Source organism: Podarcis melisellensis (assembly GCF_964234715.1).
Source record: "Podarcis melisellensis genome assembly, chromosome: 14".
Lineage (NCBI taxonomy): Eukaryota > Metazoa > Chordata > Lepidosauria > Squamata > Lacertidae > Podarcis > Podarcis melisellensis.
Genome location: NC_138546.1, coordinates 28009748 through 28032372, shown reverse-complemented (window position 1 = coordinate 28032372; position 22625 = coordinate 28009748). Strand labels below are relative to the sequence as shown.

At 45.6% G+C, this 22625-nt stretch overlaps 1 protein-coding gene across 7 annotated transcripts in view; it reads right to left on the bottom strand.

The window, feature by feature from the left end:
• Positions 1-582: 582 nt before the first annotated feature.
• Positions 583-22625, bottom strand: part of MEGF11 (multiple EGF like domains 11) — a 338635-nt gene continuing 316592 nt past the window's right edge. Inside the window, exons 24-27 of one of the 7 annotated variants that reach the window (XM_081888436.1) lie at positions 20321-20387; positions 14610-14666; positions 8084-8290; positions 583-4789 (exon numbers count right to left, since the gene is read on the bottom strand). In XM_081888436.1, the coding sequence (XP_081744562.1) occupies positions 4629-4789; positions 8084-8290; positions 14610-14666; positions 20321-20387 (492 nt within the window). In that variant the 3' untranslated portion in view covers positions 583-4628. Of the gene's footprint in view, positions 4790-8083; positions 8291-8404; positions 8482-14609; positions 14667-20320; positions 20388-22625 lie in introns of those variants that run through there. The other 6 variants (XM_081888437.1, XM_081888439.1, XM_081888441.1 and 3 more) reach the window with 6 other exon arrangements.

Genomic DNA, 22625 nt, shown 5'->3' with positions numbered 1-22625 from the left:
GATTAACCTGAACGTTATATGCAGTGCAGATATTACTCGGAATAAATTATGCAAATCAATTTGAGATGCAAATCTGAATCTGTTTGCTATTTCAGTTTGCATGCTACATTGTGAGTGTGTGTGTGTGTGTGTGTGAAAACGTGTGTTTTGGATCATCATGCATTATGGGTCTGTATGTAAGATCACAAAGGAGGGTGAAAGTCAGGCACTGAACAAAAAGCTCCTTCCCGCTGAACACATTGAAACTCTCTTGCAGGTGCTGAAAGTTTTTGACAGTCACTAGCGAGAAAAGGTTGAATGAGAAAATTCAGCTGGCCAGGCTTGTTGGGGGCCCAGTACATAAGCCAAGATCTCTCCAGAGATTGAGTGTGCATGCACAGAATTATTATTTTTTCTGTTTTGAGAGTGAAGTGAAAGCTTAGCCACTGGTCTTAATTCTCCTTTCCTCCCAGGAGTGAGATCTGTTGGATTGATGACTGCCAACAAAATACTTCTCACTTGCTTTTAAACATACCGGTAACTGAAGGGAGGCTCAAATCAGTTTTTCCCAGTTGACACAGTAAGGTTTTCATGAATGACAATAGCTTTAGCGACAGTGCAAGGTTCACAAAGGATTGTGTTACAGAAGTACACAGCTGAGAGAAATTCAGTTTATTTTTTACAAGGTAGACCACCGTCATACGGTCAACAAATATTACAAATCTGTCTTGCTTTAAAAAAAGTATTGCCATTACAGTGTCTAGATTCCTTTTTAAAGGAATGCTATATATATATATATATATGTATGTATATATATATAATATTTATATGTATATATATGTGTGTGTTTGTGTGTGGAACTGGATTTGCTTTTCACTGTCTCCTGCTGGATTTAGTAGTATTCTTCTCCCTCCCCCCCCAACCCTCAATTTGGTTTAACCATCCAGTTTTTTAAAAGCCAAAGGACGTTCAGCTACCTGGTGCAGTCTCAACTGTGCAGCAACATGACACATGTGGCTACTAGAGGGAGAGTTGTGTGATCTGAAAGCTTGCACCTTCTGATGGGGTAGCACTGGGTTGCCTTCCCCCTACCTCCATCTAGGCCTCCATTGTGCCCAAACCACTGGTGGGGACAATTTCACCAGTCAACGCACGTTGCTACAATCCAGGATGCGGCGCAGAGGCAGGATGACGTCCCTCCAAATTTGTGCAGCGGTTTCCTTGCTCCATCTGGGTTAAATGTGTTAACTTCCGAGTGAGACATGAACACGGTTGGGAAGTTACCCTGTCTAAAAAAAAGCCTTCATGGAGGACTTTTCCCATCGCTTAACTCTGAGGTAAGACTTTTTTCTTTCTATACATTTAATTAAAATATATATCCCCACTGGCCCTACAAAATAAGGTTCTGCTACTTTTCGTCATCTGCATAAGGCTTTCCTGGAAAGTAAAATGGCTCATTTGCCTCCCCCACCCTACCCCCACCCCTCATGCACACATGCAGCATTCGGGTAAATAACTACATTTCCTCCTGTGCTGTGGATAAATCTTGTCATCCTTCCTGGGGAACATCCTTGCTGTGTTTCGTAAGATATCCCCCTCCCTGCTTTAGGAGAGAGAGGCCTTCAGTACTTCATTGCCGCTTCTAGAGAGGAATTAAGCTGCCATTAGTTATCTCAACTTACCGGTGGATGTTGAACAGTTCAATGGGCTGAACGGGTGGGGAACCTCAGGCGAAATGTAGGCCTCTGCCTCTGGCCTTTAGCACTCTCACCAGGGCCCAGAACCCTCGGTGCCCCTGCTTTCCACCTAGATTATTATTGCTTGGCTAGGATGTGTCCTTGAACTTGAGTAATGCCTCTTGCTTGTCCAGATGAATGACAGAGCAGAATCTAGCCAATGGCACAAAGGCAACATTGACATTCATTGCTCCGCACACTTTCACCTCTGGCCACGTCCACTACTGCCCTGTGGCCCTCAGAAAACTTCTCAGCCTCAATAAGGTCCCCCACTCTTGGGCTAAAGTCTGGCATGGACTCAGCTGAGCTTTACACCCAGCAACAAGTCTGCTACTTGGCTGAAACCGATCCTGTACCTCAGTGGTGTAGTGGTCTGAGGTCACAGAGGGTCAAAGACCCCTTACTATTTCTGGAGCAGGGTCACTGTCTCCAGCATCCTCGAGTCGCCCAATCAGCATGAAAGGGGATGTTTTTGGCCACTGTGCTCCAAAGATAAGCATTCAGGAACACTGAAAACCAAAGGTGCTTCAGTTTTAAGAGAACGGTGTGTTTGCTTAGGCTGCAGCTCTTCCTGGCAACTTTACCCCTTATGTGCAAATAACATCTACTCCATCCTCCTCAAATGCATTTGGGCCTGGCTTAGAAAGAGTCTGGCATTCCATTTTGCCTGTAGAAGATCAGTACATCTGTGTTCACCAAACAGGAAATGCATTCTTCTGTCCTGCATTTTTGCACTAGGAACATAGGGATTTGCCTTCTACTGAAGTCCCTGGTTTTGCAGGGTTTCAGAGAGGTATTTCCTAGTTGCTGGTGACTGAGATGCTGCTGATTCAGCCTAGGATTTTGCAACCCAAGCAAATGCTCTCCCACTGTTTCCATGCTAGCACATACCTACAGCCATGGACAGGTAACGTACAGTTTGCTCACACACTGAAGGCAACAAAGAGGGATCTCGTCAGCATTGCCCATCTCCAAAAATCAGAAGCAATTGTCTTCATAAGGGGAGCCTGTTAGCTATTACAGGAAGACTTCCTAAATGAGTGTGGTGGGTCACTAATTGTCTTTCTACAACAAGAACTATTTGTTCTCAAATTACTACTCCAGCTGGGGACTCGCTTGAAGCTCTCAGAATGAGGGTGTGAGAAGCTGCCACGTTCTGAGTCAGATGATTGGCCACCTAGTTCAGTATTGCCTACACTTGCTGGCAGCAGGTCTCCAGAGTTTCAGACAGAGGACATTTCCAGCCATACCAGGAGAGGCCAGGGACTGAACCCGGGACTTTCTGCATGTGAAGCAAGTACTCTTACCACTGAGCTGCACCTTTCCACACTGTGTTCTTAGGAACAGTGTTATAAATAAATAGCATCAATGTTTTATAACGTAAATGCGCACCTGGCATGCACATGTTCCTTATTAAGCAGTGTTGGCTTACTGCACCACGCTCTTTGGGAAAATACAGACAGCTGGAGTGTGGGAAATCTCGCAGACCCAGAACTGAGGCCTGTCGTTTTACTCAATCCTCTTCTAGAAACTCCTTTCGTTTCCCCCATATATCTGGTTCCTACTGAACTGTGATACTGTTAAATTGGTATTTCCTGGTGAAGCAGCCTCCTCTTTGCCCATGCCCTAAAAAATAAATAAATACATTGAGTCCTAACATTAGGTCACGCTCAAAACAATCTAGAGGGAAAAAATGGAAGTTTTGAACAGTGACAATTTCTATGTCTGCTGCCATGGCATCTTATGTGCAAAAAGAAACACCACAGCAAAATACTGTATATAGAATGAGCAGTTGCCTGGTGGGGAGAGAGCCTGAAAAAAAAAATCTTCTGGAAATTGTATGTTGTTGATTTGACTGTATTAGGTGGCATGGCTTGAAGGGAGGGCATAGATCAGTGTTAAGTACAGGTGCTTGGCACACAGAAACTCCCAGGTTCAATCCCCAACAGCATCCCCAGGTAGGCTGGGAAAACCTTTTCCGGAAACCCTGGAGAGAGCTGCAGTCAGTCACCATCAACTGTACCAAGCTAGATGTTCTGACACAATATAGAACAGTTTCCTATGTTTGCACCTATCCTGCCAACTCTGGCATTTCTTTATGTGGCTGAGTATCTCTCTGCCTCTGAACCTTGTTTATAGAGGAATGCTGAAGTGTGGGAAAGGAGAACAGAAGCACCTCAAGGGAGTACCTTCGTTTCTTCTCTACTTGAAATTCACCTCTTTGGCACTCTCCACCGCTGCAAGCAAGAAGCATTTTTGAAGCAGTAGTGGAAGCGCATGAGCACCAGATAGTTTGGTTCTTCCATGCACAGTTGCAGAATAGCAGGTGCACACTCAAAACGAACGCTGAGGAACTAAGCAGAGCTCAAGCACGTTCTCTAGCCAGGATGGCAGAAGCAACCTGAGCCCTGCTCCCTCCTGTGGTTCTTCGATGCAGAGCTTATTTCTCCTCTACCGTCTTGTCTTTAAAAGTTCTTCTTTTAAACCCCTCTTTTTCAGCAAGTGATAGTATAGTACATACAGCTCTAAGAACTTACAGCAAGGGATCTTTGTCTCTTTCTCCCCTCCACCCCCACCCCTCCAATTTAAAAAGCAAAGTCAAGTCAGTAAGATACACTTTGTCCAACACTAGACTTGCATGAGAAACTGCTTCTGGGAGCCTTCCCCCCTCCCAGTTTGTACATAGAGCAGTTTTTCTTGGTTTCTCCTGTGATCGGTATAAAACTGTCTTGTAAAAAGAAAGTGTTTCATGCAGAAGGAAGTTGGCCCAATACAAGTCTCGTCTTCGGGTTCCTTGGGTTGTGTTGTTGTTTATCCAGCATGTAGCAGAACAAAACAGAAAGGATTGTCTTCTCTTCAGTCATTGCATCGGGGAACGAAGTTTATGAGTGCAGCAGCAGCACGCACAGCCCTCTAAGACTGTTTGTCCCAAAGTGTCCCATGCGTTGGGCTGTGTCTTACAGGGAGAACGTCATAGTGACAGGGGATGTGACTGTTCCTGGGCATGTCGTATGGGTTTTGGATGTAGACAGCATTGCGGAGACGAGCCTCTTGGATGACGCTGATGGTGGGCTCTGCAAAGACAAACAGGGACTCGTTGAATAGCCTCCTCTAAGCAGCCGCCTCTTCAGAAACAAAAGACTCGGGGAAAGACGCTAAAGACAAAAGATGTCTCTGCAAACACTGTGAGAATGATCCATTCCAAAGCTTGTTAGCTCTAAGCAAGGAATTCTGAGATGGGTTGTTCTAGTAATGAGCCGAGGCTCTTTAGCTCTGCTACCAAGCTTTGGGGTAGCTAATGTGGTGCCTTGCAGATGTTACTGGACTCCAGCTCCCATCAGCCTCAGGCAGTATGGCCTACAGACAAGAGGGATGGGAGTTGTAGTCCAACATCATCTGCAGGGCAACACATTGGCTATCTCTACCATCAGTTGCTTCAGACAATTATTCCCTTAGCAAAAGCTTCTTTCTATGGTAACTTTGGCAGTAAAAGTATATCAGTGTCTGTTCTCTCCCCCATAGGTAGCTGGCATGGTGTTGCCTAGATGTTTAGCTCATACCATCCCCTGTGCCATGCTTCCTAGGACTACTGAGATAGAATCCAGCACCATCCATAGAGTACTCCAGTTGAACTCTGCCACCACAGAGATGGAAAAATACCACTATGAATGGTTTAAACATGTTTTATATATATCTTGTGGCATTTTTATGTTTAAGAGATTTAGTGCCTACTGTGTATGACTTTATTTGGAGATAAAGGTAAAGGTAAAGGTACCCCTGCCCGTACGGGCCAGTCTTGCCAGACTCTGGGGTTGTGCGCCCATCTCACTCAAGAGGCCAGGGGCCAGCGCTGTCCGAAGACACTTCCGGGTCACGTGGCCAGCGTGACATCGCTGCTCTGGCGAGCCAGAGCTGCACACGGAAACGGCGTTTACCTTCCCGCTAGAAAGCGGTCCCTATTTATCTACTTGCACCCGAGGGTGCTTTCGAACTGCTAGGTTGGCAGGCGCTGGGACCGAACAACGGGAGCGCACCCCGCCGCGGGGATTCGAACCGCCGACCTTTCAATCGGCAAGCCCTAAGCGCTGAGGCTTTAACCCACAGCGCCACCCGCGTCCCTTATTTGGAGATAGTTACACACTATTGGGCTTATATGTTACTTTCTGTGGGCTCCCATACGTACTGTATCACATTAAAAAAAACTTATTTCTGACCTTTATTTTTTGTAGATCTCGTTTGCTACCTCTTTTTGACTGTTTACATTTCATTCTGTACCTCTGATTTACCCAGTATTGGAAGTGGATGCTTGTTATTTCCCTGATATTGTTGTTAATTGTTCTATTTGTTTTACTTCTCCAATAAACCAGTAGGTGAAAGTGAGCATAAATATGCTTATATTTACTTAACTGCTCCAAAATCAGAGAACACCCAAGAGTGGCATACGAAAACAGAATATAAAAGCATAACACAGATCATTAGTATTAAAGCTTTGGATTGTAGCCAACTGAATTAGAATATATCCACTGAAATTAATGGACCTAGTTAGCAAGGTCCATTACTTTCAATGGGTCTCCTCAGATTAGGACAAATGCTAAAATAAAATCCTGAAGCAAGAAAATTAATAATAATGTTAAAGAGAAAATAATATATCAAATGCATTATCTTAGAAGAAATTTATCACAGAAATGTTAGGAGAAATGCACACAAAAATGCTGGCAAAATTGAAGACTTTAAAAAGATTTCAAACTGATGTAGAAGTGAGGCAAAATGTACTTAAGTCTAGAAAAATAAAACCAAAATTAACAGAAACACCCATCTCTAAGAAAAACGTACACACAGCAAATGTGGTAACGGATGTAAAGCTCAGGTTACTCAGAACCCGAATTTTTTCTCCCCCTCCCCTGTCTCTAAAAACCCAAATATACCATGTTTCTAGTGCCTCCAGTGCCTCCAGCCGAAAGTGCGTGAGCAAAAGCCACACACAAGCTGCTACGAATATTTATGGAATCTGGAGGAATTCTCTTTTAGTGAATTCTGGTGTACACTGACACAACCAATGTTTGAATCGGAACTTAACTATCCTTTGGCTTCCAAACTTTCCCAGAGTTTGCAATATAGTTCTCAGCTCAAAGTACGAAATGCATTAGGCTCAAATCTGTTTAAAAATGCACACACTGAGATGAAACATGCTCTTCCTATACCAGTTCCCAGGTGAATCATTATTATTATTTAATTGCAGATTAATTTGGAATCAGGACCAAACAGACTTAGGAATGAACGCAGGTGAAAAGTGACACAGGCCAGAACCAGGCTGCTCCATCCATCCCTGCCAGCAATCTAGGAAGAGAGGCTTCAGCAGCCCCACACTGGTCCCTCCCATGGCTAAGGAAGCCCCAAATAAATTATGCAGAACAGTGAAAACATTAGGAAAACACAGACATGTGCATAAAAACAAATTAAGCACACTGGCACATAATTTGGCACGTCATGCAATTTGGATTGCTGGGATGTGGAACTTGAAATAATTATTTTTGGACAAAGAAGCCACACAGCCCTAGTTAATAGGAGCATAGCATAGGTTACTGGTGCCCAGGGTTCGCTAAGTGTTGGCCCCCCTGGTGGACTGGGTAGCGCTCAGTCCCTTCACTGGCCAGCATCTAATCAAGGGAGCCTCTCCTTCCAAACCAGCCCCAACCCGGGAGCATGGATAAGGCAGCGAAACACAAAGGCAGGAGTGCTGCTGTGTGGCTCTGAGCATGGCTCTGGCAGTGCTTTCCTGCCTTCCTCTTCCTCCCTCCCTCCTTGGTGGGTGGCGGTGGCAGCACCCTCCCACTCGCTCCCACTTGGCTGGTCCAGGGACAGGGCAAAAGCGGGTGTCCCTTTGCCGGCCGTGCAGTGAAAGTGCTGCCACCACCCCAGCCCCAAAGGTCCCACCCTGGCACCGCTTACCTCCCTGTAGCCCCAGCCTTGATGAAGGAGCCTGTCATGGGGGCGTATCATTGCATCCCCTCAGAAATTTGTGCCCAGGGCCATAACCCGCTGTCCCCCACGCTACACCACTGCTAGTTAACCACACTTGGGGAAAGCCCTTTGCCAGTTTGCAAAGGAAACAGTAGTAACTTCACACCAACTCAATGGGCAATGAGCAGTCGGTGTATATTTTTTGGCCTGCCCATTTGCCAGGGGTCTTCGGTGTAGTTCCCCTGCTAGATGTTGCTCAGCTCCCATCGGCCTCCGCCAGTGTGGCCAATGAATGGGCAGGGGGCCACGGGGAGTTTTAACGCAGCAACACTTGGACTGCACCACCATTGATGAACCAGCACCAGCTGGACCTCCCTGCTTGCAGCTGGATCACCGGAGATACTTACCAACATCGTATATGTTTTTATTAGCTGCTGACAAGGCTGGTGTGTCAGAATAGGATGCGTCCCGGTGAACGGGAGATTTCATTTCCACATAGCTGCTCTCGGAATGTTTGCATGCCATGATGGGGGGGTCTTTGATGGTGGCGTAGGGGTTTTCGCTGCTGTTGAGGGAACAGGTGCTGGAGCTGCAGGCAGATCCCTTCATATAGTCTGCAAGACAAGAGCCGGGCCGGCCTCTTAGCACACATGCGACCGGACCTCGAGGAGAAGGGGGAGGGGAGGAGGGGGTTTCTAGCCCTCAGAGCGCACAGCACAGGGACCCACCAGTTACGCCTCAGGGATCTCCGAACCACTGTCTCTCCAAACCATCTGCTCATCCAAACTCATTCGCAAGTCATTTCCTGAACATTCAGTAGGAAAGAAAACAGCCCTTCAGTGCCACGGACTCTGCGGTCAAAAGGGTCTCATTTGCTACATTAAGAACATCAGTTTGTACACACACAACCACCCCATGCCACCATTCCCCACATCCCTCAAAGCAGGGCTGGAACAATCCGCAGCCCTCTAGATGTTGTGGGGTACAGCTCCCATAAATCCCTGGCCTTTGGTAATGCTGGCTGGGGCTGATGGGAACTGTAGTCCAATAATGCTTGGAGGGCCATGAACCAGCAACCCCTGCCTTAAAAGATAATACTGGTTAAGGTCCCCCTTTCCATACCAAGAGATCATGCACAAGTCCCACCCTCCTCTCTGGCAGAGAGAACCATGCTAGCAAGCAAAGTCTTTTGGCATACTGGGTATAATGCCTGTTTCAGGGGTGGCACCCAGAAATCCCGCACCACATTTAATGCAACATGGGTTTGTTTGTTTGTTTGTTTTAATTGCTTTATAGGGAAAAGTCCAGAATGGCATGATTAGATTTTTATGTTAAAATAGGTTTAGAAGGAAGATTGCTTGCTAGCAGAGAAATTCTGTGATCTCTACGGGAAGGTAAAATCCAGTTTGCACATTGCTCCCTCTTCTCTCCCCTCCCTCCTCTGCTTTTTTCCCCAGACAAACAGCATTTCTTCCCAAAAATGTGAAATAAAACCATTGATATCTCTGCCTCTCCCTCCCCTCATTGACTTCCAGACTGGGAATGTTGGAAGCTCTGTGGGGCAGGGACCTGGCATTTCTGTTTTGCTTGTGCGGTCCTGCAAATCACCACTGACATTATACATGGCAACATCATTTATAAGGCTGACACCACCATCTCATCGTAACACAGGAAACATTCATCTCAGGTGTGAAGGAGAATGCCTGCTCTGCAATCTTGGCAAACAGCCTCAGACCACCAGGTAGGAAAAAAAGCTTGGTTGCCTCTATTGTGGATACAAAGAGGGAATTGGATGATGGTCACTTACCTGTCACTTTAAGGATATTAGCTGGGGTTCCCTCCCCACCTCTCAGATTTCTTAAGGAGTATCCAGAGGAATTATGTCATGTGACCCAAAGTCCACCCCACCCTGGATGGCTCTAACTCTGCCTCTGTAGTCAGAGGCAGCGATGCTACTGAGTACAACTTCTAGAAGCCACAGGAGGAGGGGAGGAGCCGCTTGTGCTCAGGTTCTGCTTGCGGGTTTCCCATTGAGGCATCTCGCTCTGAGATTCTTGTGATCTCTGGGTTTTCTTGCTGAAAATACAGGCATTCCACTGCCACACTTGCTGCCATCTTGATAGCGCTCTCTCTCTGTTTCTGATGCTATCTGCATTTCTTAACCATATGCATGCATTTAACACCAGAAGTTATTTTGACCTGGGAGAAATGACCATCTGAAGGTCACGCAGTGAGCTTTGTGGATGAGTGGGGATTTAAACCTGGCTCTTCCCAATCCTAGTTAGCTACTGCACCCATCCCACAACACACACAGCCTTCCCCAACCTGCCACACTCCAGATGTTTTGGACTACAATTCCCATCAGCCCCAGCTGACAGCTGTAGTTTACAACATCTGGAGGAAACCAGGCTGGGGACGGTGGCACTAGGCTGACACAACTCGCCTTGCTCTGAAGCAGGAATGGGCTGTGAAGGTGGGGAAAGGCATGACATTGGCACCCATCTCCCAGCTTCCAGCTAAGATCAGCTCCATGTGTGAAAGAGGGCAAGAGACAATTCGCCAGGGAACTGGTTTGGACAGTGAGCGAGGATTAAAAATGTCTCATGATGGAAAGGACCTGAGTTTTTACAGTTTGGTGAACTAGCTCCATATTGGATGCTTATGTTTTCTTTTCTGGGAACAGCCTGTTTTGTGTTTTTTTAAAATGACTGTTACATTTATATCCCACCTTTCCTGCAGGGAGCTCAAGTTGGCATGTTCTTTGCTCAGAAAATCCCTGAGAGGCAGCGAAGGGCCCAACAGCCCCCAGTGAGCTTTATGACCAAGCATGGATTGGGGGGAAATGTCCTGATTCAACTGCTACACAACACTGGCTGCCATTTTGGCCTGGCTGTGCTTGCCATGGCCTTTGGAAATTACAAAATGCCTCCAGGGTCTCTTTCTGACTCCACTATTCACTGCTTGCTGAGCGATGAATGTTTGCATTTCCTTCCTCACGCAGGAATTCACAGGTGAGGTCACATATTTGCATACAGAGTCATAACTTCTATTTGCATTTGCCCTTCTGAGAGCGGGAGCCTCTCGTCCTGATTGGTTAAAGTGCATCTGGCTTCTTCTCTATACATCTTTCAGCGAATGCTGAAGATGCACTTCCACCCTGGCCTTTGACACCTGAGACGTGCATTTTCAGTGCTCATCCTGTGACTGCAATCTATTTTAACTCTTTTTAGTTCTGAATTTTAAATTGTTGTAACCTGCCCTGGGACCTGCTGGTGAAGGGCTGGTCATAACAACAACAAAAATACTCTGTCTTACCAATAACTAACGGATACACATTTTTTTAGAATGTTCCTAACTACCTTAAGACACTTTAAAACTGATTGCTACTGGATTTAATTTTTGTTGGTGCTTTATCATTGCTGTGTCTGCTGCCCTCGGCTCCTTCAGGAGGAAGGGCATGATGTAAACTGAATATATTATTTCTTCCTTATTTATTCATAAGAGAGGCCCATTTATTTCTTACTGTTAACAGAGCCTCACAGTGCAAAGCTTCCACTTTACTACTGAATTCATTTCTGGGCTGTTTGGGCCAAACAAAGCGGGGTGCACTGTGAAATGTAGTGACACCTCCCCAACCGCCATCTTACTTTGCCCTGAAATATCTATACATAGAAATTATCACGTGCAAATTTCATGCAAATTGTACCATGGGCCTTTGCAAGCATACGAATCGTAGAATTGTAGAGATGGAAAGGACCCTGAGACTCATTGAGTCAAACTCCCTGCAATGTAGGAATCTTTTGCCCAAGGTGGGGATTGAACCCACCACCCTGAGATTAAGAGTCTCATGCTCTACCGACTGAGATTCTTTCTTTGTTTCTTACAATTATTCAAATCCCCTTTCCCTATTCAAAGTGTTGGTGCTGACCTTTAAAGCCCTAAAGGGCCTCGGTCCAGTATACCTGAAGGAGCGTCTCCACCCCCATTGTTCAGCCCGGATGCTGAGCAAAATAACTACCAAACTTTTAGAAGACATCTGAAGGCAGCCCTGTTTAGGGAAGCTTTTAATGTTTAATAGGTTATTGTATTTTAGTGTTCTGTTGGAAGCCGCCCAGAGTGGCTGGGGAAGCCCAGCCAGATGGGCGGGGTATAAATAATAAATGCTATGCTATGCTATGCTATGCTATGTAACCCCCTCTGAGAACATAAGAGGTGCTTGCTGGATCAGGCCCATGGCCCATCCAGTCCAGCATCCTGTTCTCACAGTGGCCAACCAGATGCCCCAGTGGTAAGTCCACAAGCAGAACTAGAGAGCAAAGGCATTCTCTCCTCCTGTGGTTTCCAGCAGCTGATATTACTGTGTGCCTGGAGTTAACCAACACTCCTTCTCCCACTTCTCCTATTGCTGTGGCACTGCTTCAATTGTCCATAAACAAGGGGGCTCTTGTACGTGGGTTTTAAATGAGAAAAAGGACACACACAGGGAAATCAGATCTTCCAAGTCCCATTGCAGTTTTGGCTCCAAACTTCACAATCCCACCTCAAAAGTTCTTTCCCTTTTCTTTTCTTTTTTTTTGGGGGGGAGGGGAGTTAGACACACTTCAGCATCTCTTAGATTACTATAACACATTATACATGGGGCTGCCTTTGAAGATAATTCAGACACTGCACCTAGTGGAGAATTCAGCAGCTGAATTATGGACTGAGACCAAAAGACCTGAGCTTATTAGCCCAACTGCATTGGCTACGGATTAGTTTCTGGGGTCACGTCAAAGCTCCAGTTTGGGCCCATAAAAACTTAAATTGTTCAGGACCACAATGCCTCTCTGCCTCAATATGAATCAGCCCAACCCTGTGGTCTCCTTCAGAGCTTTCATCTGAGGGTGGTGTGGGGGGGTGGTGAAGTGCGAATGGGCCTTTTCAGTGGTGGCTCCCCCACAAAGTTCATGAGATGCTCTACCATGGAAACACACCTATTTCCATCATTATCAGTTTTGGTGCTAAATTAAGACCTTAATTTACTCAGATCTGGAGGTGGATCCAGATGTGACCCACCCTTCAAGACTGGCCTCCACCTGTCAATCACCTGATAGCATACAATCAGACACCATAGCCCCCCACAACTATATGGTTGTTTTCCTAATGCAGAAATTTTAACCACAGCCACTCCTGCTCCTCCTTCTCCCCATCAGCTTTCTCTTGAGCCAGATTAAGAGGCATGTAAACCAGCAAGCAGGTTGCAACGGTTTAAGTGTTGCAAGATTCAGGACAAAGTGGGAAGGGGAAATAGTTGAACTATGGAATGTGATGGCCACCAACTTGTAAAGCTTTAGGAAGAGGATTGGACAAGTTCACAAAGGATGGTGACCGGCCAGGATGCTTCTGAATACCAGTTGCTGGACGCCACAGGAGATTAGGGCTCTTGTGTTCACGTTCTGCTTCTTAGTTTCCTACAGGTATCTGGTGGGGCACTGTGAGAAGAGGATGCTGGGTCAGAATGACCTGATCCATCAGGGATCTTCTTCTTGTGCTCTTTTGTTGAGAGGAGGAACAGGTCCAGGGGAACTTTGTCACTGGGCTGAGGGGCCTTGCTAATATGACCAACCATGGACTCAGCTACACTAGTAAAGAAACAACGATTTGAAGGTGCTATAAACACGCAACACCAGATGGCGTTAGAGAGCAGGAAATGTTTATATGCCTTTTCCCAAAGGTTTTATTTTATTATAATGATCTAATTCCTGAAATAAATTTAGTGGTGCCCCCCCTTTGTGTAGATCTACGCCATGACTATTTCTGGCGCTGGCTCTGATTTTGGCGCTCGGGTCTGAAAGCGTATGATACAGGGACCTTGTTTATTTTCAGCATATATCTGCCACCCTATAACCAGAGATTGTCTGGGCAGCTTGCAGAGAGAAATTAAAAATATTTCAAAATGGGGATTTTTGCTCCTGCTAGTCGGAGCCTGGCTAGTGCCTGGAGCCCAGTTCTGAGTCGCCTTGAGCACCATGATGGAATATGAGATATAAAGGCAGCAAGTAAATAAGCAGCAAAGAAAAGAAAACATTTCTTAAGAGAAGGAAAACCCTCTTCATGCCACCATTTTTGATCCCTGCTCTTTAGCCCTTCAAAAGTTCAATGCAGTGCTCTTATAATCTAGTCTTTCTAAGGCTCAGGGAAAACATTTATTTCTCGAGCAGATATTTTAACAGCAACCCTCCAAGCAAGCCACCATCCTTTCCATTTTCAGGGTAGGGCAGGGATGGGGAACTTCAAATATGGCCGCCCAGGCCTCTCTATGTGGCCCTTGGAGCTCTCCCCAGGACACACTCTCCTCAAGTGCTTTGGCCTGGCTGGAACATGTCCTTGAAACCAGATGTTTTCCATAGGATGAGTGTGCTCAGCATATGCAGATTCTATCCTACCATACAAAGGCAACATTTACATTCGTTCTCCTGCCCGGCTTTGCTTCTGGCTCCGCCCACCACTGGCCCCCGGAATGTTGCTCAGAAGGAATGCGGCCCTCAGGCTGAAGAAGGCCCGCCACCCTTGGGAATAGGGAAACTGAGGCGCAGGGGATGAGTTGCCTCAAAACCACATGGCAAGTCCACATCAGAGGTGGGCTGTGGACCCACATCTACCAAGTGCTCCTTCCATTGGCTTTCCCAAACAGAGAGCTCAGTTCTTATTTGTTTGCCAATGGAGAAGGAAGGCAATAACAGCAGAAAGGTGGGGCAGAGATCAACAGGCATGGCAAAGCTCCAAGCCAAAGCTGGGCTGTCGCCAGAGGTCTCAAAAAACGCGCCGGCTTGCCTGCCTGCTTGCAGACCGTCTAACAACCACTTTGCAGATGTTTGGGGCTGGCGAGCTCACCTCTCCTGCCTTACCCAAACTGGCCACTATGGGGTCACTTGCCAGCATCAGATACTATACCTTTGAAGCCTTTTTCCATAATGTATGTGTTCTGACGTCTATTCATCCCATAAGCACCTGCACAAAAATAATATACAATGGAAAATGCATAAATAACTTTATGCAAACTGGACTTGTGCAGCAGAAAGATGTGTCTCCTTTGGCTCACTGTGATCCAGAGTCAGAGAAAAGTGAGTGCTTGACCATGGTGGAGGGGGGGGGAAGCCCAATGCTCTCTGCTGGCTGACACAAGGGATTTTTTTTTGAGGGGGGGGGATAAGCAGAGGGAGGAGAAGTGTGTTGAATCATCTTGCTGCTTTTCAGCAAAGAGCAAGTGGCATGTGGATGGGAGGATGTCTGGATCTCTCTCCAGAAGTCGCTTTAGCAGAGAAACAAGTTTCTCTTCGCATTTTAAGGCAGATCTTCCTAATTTTCACTTTCTGAAACAACCTGTGGACTGGCCCACAACCACCCTTCAAAATTTTGCAGTTCACTGATTTTTGTGTGTGCAAAAATGCACTTTTTTACTTCTTCAAAACAATTCCCCCTAATATATGCATGCATATGCACACTTTATGCTAGCATGTGCATTTATGTACACATGACTTGGCTGCAGAACTGCAGATTTCGAAGGGTGGGTGAATGACAGTTTCCCATCTTGCTTCCCAAAGTGCAAATTAGGTAAGTTTTACATATGTGAAGTGAGTAGAATTCCTCCCCCCACCCCAAGTCTCAGGGCACTTGGGGAGGAGGATTTTCATCTGGCATGCCACTAACTCCCACTACTGAAAACAGACCCAGTTTGAGACAATATGCAAGGACCTAATCCAATTTGGGTGCATTTTGAAAAAAGGCAAGTTTCTAGGCCTCATGGTGACCAAAGGTATTCTTGAGAACACTTGAGCCCTCTGGTGAAATTTCAGAAACCGGGGTTGAAGAAGCGGTACTAAAAGAGCTTTAAATTTGTCCCTGGTAAGAGCATTTTCCCCATTGGAGAGGCTGCAAAAGATTTATTTCGTATGAGACAGGGAGAACAGAGGTTTGTTCTTCCTGCTGTCACTACACCTGCGCAGAGTGGTCAAAGCCATTCTAGAGAGATGTGCAGTGGTCAAGAAGGGTGGCTTCAGTGCTCTGCAGAGCTATGGATCCCTCCCTTACTGGTATCATTAGCTAGATATTTTTATTATTATTTTTTTAAAGTATATGCAAAAATTGCCTGGCATGTAAAATTTGTTCAGGCCACTCTTTGTGGTGCAAACATTCATATGAAAAATCTAGTCCATTAAATTCTTCCAAGCAAAGGGGGAAATGGGGGGTGTTCACATTCAATGGCAAAACTTCTTCTGATTTCAAAGGAGCTGGGCTGCCTCTACCCCATAATCCCGCTACCTCTGCACCTGTTTGCAGATGGAGATAGCATGGATGGGTTTCTCTTTTCAATGCACTCTCTTACAGCTGGAAATCCTTGGCAAGGAAATCTCCTCATCAAGAGGAAAGTGGGAAAATCTCCTGCTGGGGACTCAGCTAAATTAGGGAGCGATCTAACACAATGGAGGTATAAATATGCATCTACAGCACTTACTTTGAAGCCCTCTGTCGCTGGTGGATTTGAAGGTTAGTCCCTTCAAAATGAGATGCCTTATTATATGATGCGACGTGGGGGCATTTTGCAAGCCACTTAAAATTTGCACAGATTCAACGAGGCGGATGGGAAATCTGCCCCCCCCCCCGGGCCTGGCTTTGAGGACACCCGTCTGCAGCTGACAGTCAAATGTTTCCCTTGCAAAATCTGGGGTGGTAACAACAAAAAAGGGTTTTTACTCTACTCCACTCTCCTCTCCCACTTTTCCTCCTGAGTCAACACTCCATGACTATTAAATGTGCCCAGCCCTCAGAGGACCATTAAAATAATAATAATAAAAAATCTCAATTGGGGAAATGTTTTTTTTAAAAATTACTTCTGCAAAACTTAGGGCAGGCATAGGCAAACTTGGCCCTCTAGATGTTTTGGGACTACAACTCCCATCAGCCCTAGCTAACAGGACTGATGGGTTGATGGGAGTTGTAGTCCCAAAACATCTGGAGGGCCGAGTCTGCCTATGCCTGACTTAGGGTTTTCCTGAGCTTGCTGATGCCTACATCTTTTCCCCCAGTGGCTCCACTTTGGCTCCCAATTCTGTTGGTGCTCAGCACCCACATTTGCTATTAAGGGGACTGGCCGCACACAGGTGTGCTGGTTTTATAGTAATCCCAGTGCTCTATGACTGGTGCACATGCACCATGCTCAATCCCCCTGGCATGGAATAGGGACACTTGCAGAGGCCTGAGAGAGATGGTGCATGTGGAGTAGGATAAGGCTTGTTCAGGGTTTCCTCCTGGCCCCTCTTCTCACACAAAGACCACTATCAACAGAGGCTGCCCCACCAACCTCAGTCTGCCCTCAGCCACTTGCCTGCTTTCTTCCTTAACAACCATCCCAGGGGGTGGCTCTGGCTGTCAGCTTGCTTGTGCTTGTCAATTTTGCCCCCATATAAGTCAATGGGGGGGGAAGCAGGACGGGGACAAAACTATAATAAGTTGGTTCCACCACCCATTGACTCTGGTCCCACCTACAGTTGGCCTCCCTGCCTTCCCTCTCTACCAGTCTCAATGGGCACAAGCCACCACTGCCCACCATTTTTATGAAGCAATAGAAGCTGGTGCAACCACATGCAAGACTCGTGTTGATTGGTGATAGAATGGTAGAGTTGGAAGGGTCCAACCTCTGTTAAAAAACTTCCAATGAAGAAGAGTTCATCTTCTGCGGTGGTCCATCCCATTGAGGAACAACTCTTACCAGCAGAAGTTGCTTCCTAATGTTTAGTCAGAATCTCTGTTCTTGTCCTTTAAATCCACTGGTTTTGTGCCTACCCTTGAGAATGGCAGAAAACATCTTTTGTGTGACATCCCTTCAGATGTCTGAAGATGGCTATCATACCGCCTCTCAGCCTTCTCTTCTCCAGGCTAAACATACCCAACTCCCTCAACCATTCCTCATAAGGCTTGGTTTCCAGACCCTTTATCATCTTCTTGGCACAACTTGCCAGGAGGTCCAGTTCAGTTTTGTGTTGATTTGTATGCCCATGCTGCTGTGGTTTGGGCTGCATTCATTCCCTAGAGCAGCCACCTTGAAGGCGCCAGTCTTTCAGCTATGGTCTGCATCAAAGCCAGTGCTTTTTGTGTGTGTGGAAAATGATATGCTGGTATTCATATATGAACACTGGCCTGTGAGCGCTCCAATTGGAGAACCATCGTCACCAAAGGTGTCATGGACTTTGAAGAAGCACGGGCTCAGGACAATGAACTAAGGGGAAGGCATGTTTGACAAGCCCTCACCGTGATCAACTCCAGCTTGGAAACCTGTGGACGGACGTGTGGATCCAGAATTGGACCTACACAGTCACTTATGGACTCACTGTTAAGACCGTTTAGATGGAAGACAATCTTACTCGGCTACGAGTGATCGCCAAAGAAGAAAGGTGATAGGGCTACAATGGGCAGCCAAAAAGGAAAGTATCTGGACTCTCTACAGTCACACACACAGACACACATCAAGCCATCAAACAAAGATATTGGGAAATCACTAACTGGACAAGCCTGTAGTGCAGGCTTCCAGCTGTAGGATTCCAACGCCCTTCAACCCCAGACACTATGGCCAGGAATGATGAGAACTGAGGAATGGCAAGATCTGGAATCTAACAACATTTGGAGGGCCACAAGTTCTGCACTCCTGTTATAGTCTCTGAATTGAAAAAAAATGGTATTTTAGAAAACGCAGAAAAGTGGTACGTCCTTGCAACCCAACTAACTTTGCTAGAATTCTCTGTGGGAGGGAGAAATGTACATATACAGACACCCAAATTCTCCCTGTTTCTTAGCTGTTTGCAAACCTGTGCCAGCGCTATATCCACCCCAAAGCAATTATAGATGGACAATCTAGCTGAATGGGCCATTAAAATGGAAAGAAAAAAAGAAAAGTGCATTGTGATGAGCGAGAACTTAAACCCAAGCTCACAACAAAGGCCTTAAATCAGAAGGACGGATTTAGTCTAGAGGTAACAAACTGTTGGCCTGATCTGGCCTGGTAAGCCTTTTCTAATGATCAACCATCCCACAATGAAATTTATCAGTGGTGGCATTCGTCACTCTGTGTATTTATGTGGATGAGGGAGTGTCATTCTGAACTTTCAGCGCCCAGGAAACAACAGGTGGTCTCCGTTTGGCCCTATTGTTTCCTGAATGCTCAGCGATCATGGCCAGTATGAACTTCTCAGTATGAACTGCATCAGGGTGGGAGAATTTAGAGGAAAACCAGGCAGAAAGTAGTTACTCTTAAAACTGTTAATGCTGGTGTTGGCTCCACATCTCCCACTTCCATCTGGCTGCATCTGTGGGAGAGGACATGGTAGCCAAGCCCATTCCATCAGGTTGTCTGGGACCAGCTGCCATTTGATCCTTTTCTCCCAGAACCACCTCCTTCTCACTGGCCATTCAAGCTAGTCGATTAATTACGCAACTTAAAGAACTGGCATCTGAATTTGCTTGATTTTCCTCTTCCTTTCTCACTTTCCCCCCCCCCCTTTTGTATCATGTCTCATAGACTGTGAGCTTGCACAGCGCTGAATAAATCTCTACACAGTGCTTAGCAAATTTTAGGTGCCTTGTGAGTGCATAAATAATGAACAGAAATAAAAAAGTATCTAATAAAACAATTGCAAATTAATACTGCAATTATTTTATTTCACAAAATTTATATACCGTTTCATGGTCATGAAATCTGAAAGTGATTCACTAAGAATGTCAATTAATAATGATTTTATGTAAATAAAGCCAGGAATCAGGAACAGAAAATATATAAATATAAATGCAGCCTGACAATATCAGTTTGATTATGCCTTGCTAGACAACTTGGAAAATGTTTATATATAGAGAGAGAGTAGAAGAAGAAGAGTATTTCTGTGGTTAGATTGGAATCAAAGTGCTTTTTCTTCCTTTGATGTTCTAATATTGCATTGCATTGCACTGTATTGCATTGCACTGCACTGGACTGCACGTGTTCTACCACTAGATGCCACTACAGTGCTGTTGGCTATCTCTGTATGAGATTTTCACCATCAGACTCCATATAACAAGCAGTGCTGTAGTGCCACCTCTATGACAGAAAGCAGCACTGAAACAAAGGGCTTGTCTACACTTCCTCTTGTCTCATGCCTAGAAAGCATGGGTCCAAGCAGTTTCCCCCTTTGCCCTGCTCCTTTCCCAGGGAAAAAGTCACTCTAGCTTTAAATTGGAACAAACAGCAATCCACGAACCGCCCTATTTCCATTTGCTCCGACTGAGCACTGAAGAGTGGTTTTCCCCAGGGGAAAGCAGCAAGACATGAGGAGGAGTTGTGGAGAAGCCCAAAGTCCTCATAGAATTAAGCCATCCACTAAATAAAGAGAACTGACCAAACAGGCACTCTCCCGAGCCTGGACAAAACTCTCTTCGCCTGTGAAATTCAGCATTATACAAAACAAAAGACTTGGACTTCCAACAGATTTCTTTGTGGTAGGACAAAACCAACCTGGGTAGGTTTTTAGAAAATCTGCAACCGACTGTTTAAAGGAAGTAAGGGGTTTTTTTGAGTGCATAAACTCATATTTTAAATGGACCTGGGACTTCAAATGACTTAATGGATGAAAATTACTGACCTAGATCACTCAGATAGCCGTAAGCTCTCCAGTCTGCAGTGCGTCTGTCAAGGATTTTATTACTGAGCTGTTCAAAGAGTCACGACAGCAAGGAGTTAATGCAGAAGCAATTAAAGAGCCCCACCAACAAAGCCAAGGGGGGGTTGAAAAATGAAATTGAAATAGGCAGGTGGGGAAGTGAAGCTGAGAGTCTTTCCTTGGAACAAGCTAGTTAGACTCACTGGGAACTTTGGAAACTGGCAGGACAGAGAAGATGCGATGAGAAGGAGATGAGCTTGGCTACCCCAGAGCATGCTGAGAAGGACAGGGGAGCCACAACTGCCTCCCCCCAAGAGAATATTCAGGGGCTTGTGCAAATGACTTACAAATTAAGACACAACCCGGAGAAAACAGTGAAGGGGGAAGGAGCTTATATATATATATAAACCACCACCACCACAAAATGATACTAGCATGCAGTCACAAAACTAGTCGGAAAAGAGGGAGGTTCACTTAATCAACACAATGGAGAGCAATTTTTCCAATTCAAGGGAAAAAAATCAGCAACCTTGGAGGAGATCGCTATGCTCAAAACAGACTCATCAGCAAAATCCAAACAGAGTTTCAGGAGGTAGTTGCAGAAACAATTCAGTCTGTTGCAACTGGGATTCGCTCAGCATCTCAAGTAGGGATGGGAAATCTGTCAATTTTTGGTTACCCTCAATTCCTCATTTTTCTCATCTTCAGTTCAGCACATTTTCTTATCAGTTTGCAATTTTAACAAAAAAAAGTCCTTGCAAAAATTCATCAGTATTATAGTGTGCCTTTCTCCCTCCCTCCAACATTTGTATGCAAATTTCCTCATCAATATACACTTTTTTTTTGCAAGTGTCTCCTCTTAATATAATGCATTTCTGTATTTTATATTTAAATATTTTTATTTACTAATACATGCCTTCTTATGAATAAGTTCTGCTAATATGTGCACTTCTATACATTTTGTGGGCTGCATCACAAAAACTGGAGATCAACACATTTTGGAGGATAGCTGTGTTTGTTTGCATATTGTTTGGAAAGGGTTAATTCTTCCCATGTTCCCAGTCATGATAAGGATGGGGGAAAGGCTCTCTATTGTGAGCCGCATCTGAAAGACACATCACTCACAATTCACCTGGCAGATTTCCCCTAAGGAGCTATGGCAAGCTGTTCTGAGCTCCTCTTTCCACCACCATTTGGGGATGAATGGAGGCTAAGGTGCTGCTGGATGAGAACAGGGAACTGAAGTTACAAAGAACCTGGTTGTGGGTGGTCAAAGTATACTGAGTGGGAGTTCAATGAAGAAGTGCTCTAGCATGTGACTTTCCAGCCAGCCAATCCTAGGGTGGAAGCATTATTCCTATATATAGGATGCTGCCTTATACCAAATCAGACCGTTGCTCCATCTAGCTCAGTATTGTCTATGCAGTAACTGTAAGTGGCTGTCCTCATTTGGGGGACATTCCCTGTCCTAGCTGGAGATTCTGGGGGTTGAATCTGGGACCTGCATGCAAAGCAGATGCTCTACTGCTGAGCTTTGGTCCTTCCCTTAAGACACAGGGAAATAGGAAGCTGCCTTATACTAAAGCCAGGCCATTGGTCCATCTAGCTCAATATTGTCTACACTGACTGCCAGCAGTTCTCCAGGATTTTGTACAGGGGATTTTCCCAGCCCTACCTGGAGATGCTGGGGTAACCTGTAACCTTCTGCATGCCAAACAGATACTCTGCCACTGAGCTACAGCCAATCCCTTAGCCAGTCCTGCAACAGGGAACTGCACCCTTGTCAGAGACAATAAGCTAACTATGCAATTAGAAGGGAGCAAGAATGGGTCCACCTGTAATCAGAAAGAACCCAAATCTTCTATAAAGAGTGAGCATCTCAATCCGTTGCAGCAGATCGGACGTCTTACGGCACCTTAAAAGCTAAAGAGCTCTCTTAGAGTCTTAGTCTACTTCGTTAGATGCACAACAGAGGAGTTACTTTTGAGAGAGACAAATTCCAGAAAGGCAGCCATGTTGGGTTGCAATACCCTACAAAAGGTGTGCATCATAGAGGCGGCTGTACCCCAACCTTCCCCAACCTGATGCCTTCCAGATGTTTTGGAACTACACCTACCATCAGCCCTAGTATGGGGCTGATAAGAATTGCTGCCCTGAACATCTGGGGGGCACTAGGTTGGAGAAAGCTGTTCTTGCCTCAAGCCACAATAAGGAAGATCCCTTGTCGTTTTTCACCTGATCTGACTCTTCTTTTAATCCACCTGTGAAAGCTGAGGACTGCAACAGC